This window comes from Sphaeroforma arctica (assembly GCF_001186125.1).
Source record: "Sphaeroforma arctica JP610 unplaced genomic scaffold supercont1.2253, whole genome shotgun sequence".
In the NCBI taxonomy this organism is placed as follows: domain Eukaryota; class Ichthyosporea; order Ichthyophonida; genus Sphaeroforma; species Sphaeroforma arctica.
In genome coordinates this window covers 4,276-6,738 of record NW_014038305.1, presented here as the reverse complement: position 1 = coordinate 6,738, position 2,463 = coordinate 4,276, and the positions used below count along the sequence as shown (strand labels likewise).

General features: G+C 45.3%; 1 protein-coding gene across 1 annotated transcript in view; it reads right to left on the bottom strand.

Moving 5' to 3' along the window:
• Nucleotides 1-263: 263 nt before the first annotated feature.
• Nucleotides 264-2,463, bottom strand: part of SARC_12370 (hypothetical protein) — a gene marked incomplete at both ends in the record, with an annotated part of 5,850 nt that continues 3,650 nt past the window's right edge. The window contains 4 exons of the mRNA XM_014293525.1: nucleotides 264-311; nucleotides 862-984; nucleotides 1,522-1,583; nucleotides 1,953-2,098. Coding sequence (XP_014149000.1) covers nucleotides 264-311; nucleotides 862-984; nucleotides 1,522-1,583; nucleotides 1,953-2,098 — 379 coding nt within the window. The remainder of the gene's footprint in view (nucleotides 312-861; nucleotides 985-1,521; nucleotides 1,584-1,952; nucleotides 2,099-2,463) is intronic.

Sequence of the window (2,463 nt, the reverse complement as noted above, 5' to 3'; positions counted from 1 at the left end):
TACAGAAGATTATACACGCAGAGACGTACGTTGCGCTCGCCATATATCGACCACATACTACCTAATGCTTCAGAAGGCCTTTCCGCTGCCCATGGGCGCATTTGTGTGCTCTTCGTACTTAGAGACACAACTATGCGACATATCTTCGCAGTACCACACCGCCTGTGCGGTGTAGTGCCCCGGGCCCTATTACATTGAGGCCAGGTCAGAGCTAGTCGTGGGTGGTCAACCAGCCAACTAGATCCATGGCACACTACCGGCATTTAGAACTCAACCACCATCTTGTCTTCTACCTCGGTATGCGCAATTACCTGTTAAATAAGCACACACAGAGAGAGAGAGAGAGAGGAGGGAGAGAGAGAGATAGAGAGTGAGTGGGAAACGATCGTATTCGAGCATTCGTGATTTAGGGGTAAGTGATATTCCATCGCGCAAGTGTTTATGTACAACAGCGTGGCCAACACAATCATAGCCTCCTCCAATTTGCATCCTCCAATTTGCATCCTCATCTCCTACGTGGTGTGGCAAGGCCCTTATATAAGTGCACGCATCTTACAGAGGAGAATTTAGGGCTCAGGGTGATCAAGCCCAGAGCTGGGCCAAAGTGCTCGTGAAGGTTCTCTGACATTTTGAGTGTCAACATCAAAGGGTTTGTCGCTGACAACCAAGAACGACAACTGAAGGGGAGTGTGACAGGTCATAAGACCTCCACACCACACTTGCCACACAAACCTTGATACGCACACACACACACACATATATATATAATAATATAATAATATAATAATATATAAATATAATGAAAATATAATATCAATAAAAATAAAAATATATACTGAATAGAAAGACCACGAGACATACCTGGCAGAACTCCTCGAAGGATATCTTGCCATCTCCGTTCTGATCCGAGTACATGATAGTCTTGTCCACAATCTGCTGCAGTTGCGTGTCCTGCAAATTGCTGCCCACCATCATCTTCAATACCTGCATGGTGAGATGTCGTATTGCCGTACGATGCATGGTGAGATGTCGTATTGTCCGGAAGGTTGTGACCCTTGTGTGAGTTGGGTGTGCATGTTTGGTAGAAGTATATAGTACTATACACTGGATTGATACGTATTCCCATACACTCGATAGCTGGGCCTGTGACGGTGTTGTCCCTTTCCAGTCTATTCCGAGCACTGCGCTGTGGTGTTGAGCGGTGCATTGCAAAGGATCACCAAAGTAACAAACGCCTTCACCCGGTAGTGCCTGTGACGCATGACTACGATACGGAACTCAAAACAGATCGCAAGCATGTAACGAGACGAGAGAAGGACAAGAGAATAGTTGTGGTCCTACCATGCCACTTATTAGAGACGCCATCTGAAAGGGCAAAACCAAGCACGGCCCAGAGCGCATAACCAAACACAGCCCACAGGGCAAAACCAAACACCCCCCTAAGAATTTTTAGAGCACATAACATTGGCATCCAAAACCCGCACAATTTTCCATGGCACAGATCGCTAACATTCGACATACAGCGTAAAGTTCTCCATTGGAGATGAACCCGTCGCCATCCATGTCGTAGATCTTGAAGGCGACTGCGCAATGGAGAGACACACGGCACACCACGGTTAAAGCAAGGGAAGGTATGTGTGGGCAAGAGAAAAATGTACAGACACGGATGATGATGGTCATGTCCACTATAGCGACGGGGACGTGGTCACTCACACCGTGTCAAGGTGGCTGTATCAACGTACAGCCTACTACAATATATATCAAACCAACTCCACTTTCTGGAAACGACGAATACCAACACAGTTGTACCCATATACCAAATACGCTCCAATTTCACGCACTGATCTGCTATACATGTAGTGTATGTGCATGTGTATGTATATATATACGTATATATATATCCAATAGACTAGAAAATAGTTACGTGACATTGACGTGGCATTCGCACTCACATTGTAGCTTCGACTCCTTGCTGCCTCGGATGAAGATACTCAGCGCCATAATGAACTCCTGGAAATCCACGTCACCATCGTTGTCTGTGTCCATAGTGGCGATGATTCGTTCTACCAGAGGGTTGTTGGCAAGCTCAGGAAGGTCCCTGTATGTAGGTATACAGAGTAAAAAATATAAATAGACACCCTGGATGTAGGTAGAACGAGTACAGGATATACATAGACACCCTGGATGTAGCTATATCGAGTACAGGATATAGATAGACACCCTGGATGTAGGTATATCGAGTACAGGATATAAATGGACACCCTGGATGTAGGTATATCGAGTACAGGATATAAATAGACACCCTGAATGTAGGTATATCGAGTACAGGATATAAATAGACACCCTGAATGTAGGTATATCGAGTACAGGATATAGATAGACACCCTGGATGTAGCTATATCGAGTACAGGATATAGATAGACGCCCTGCATGTAGCTATATCGAGTACAGGATATAGATAGA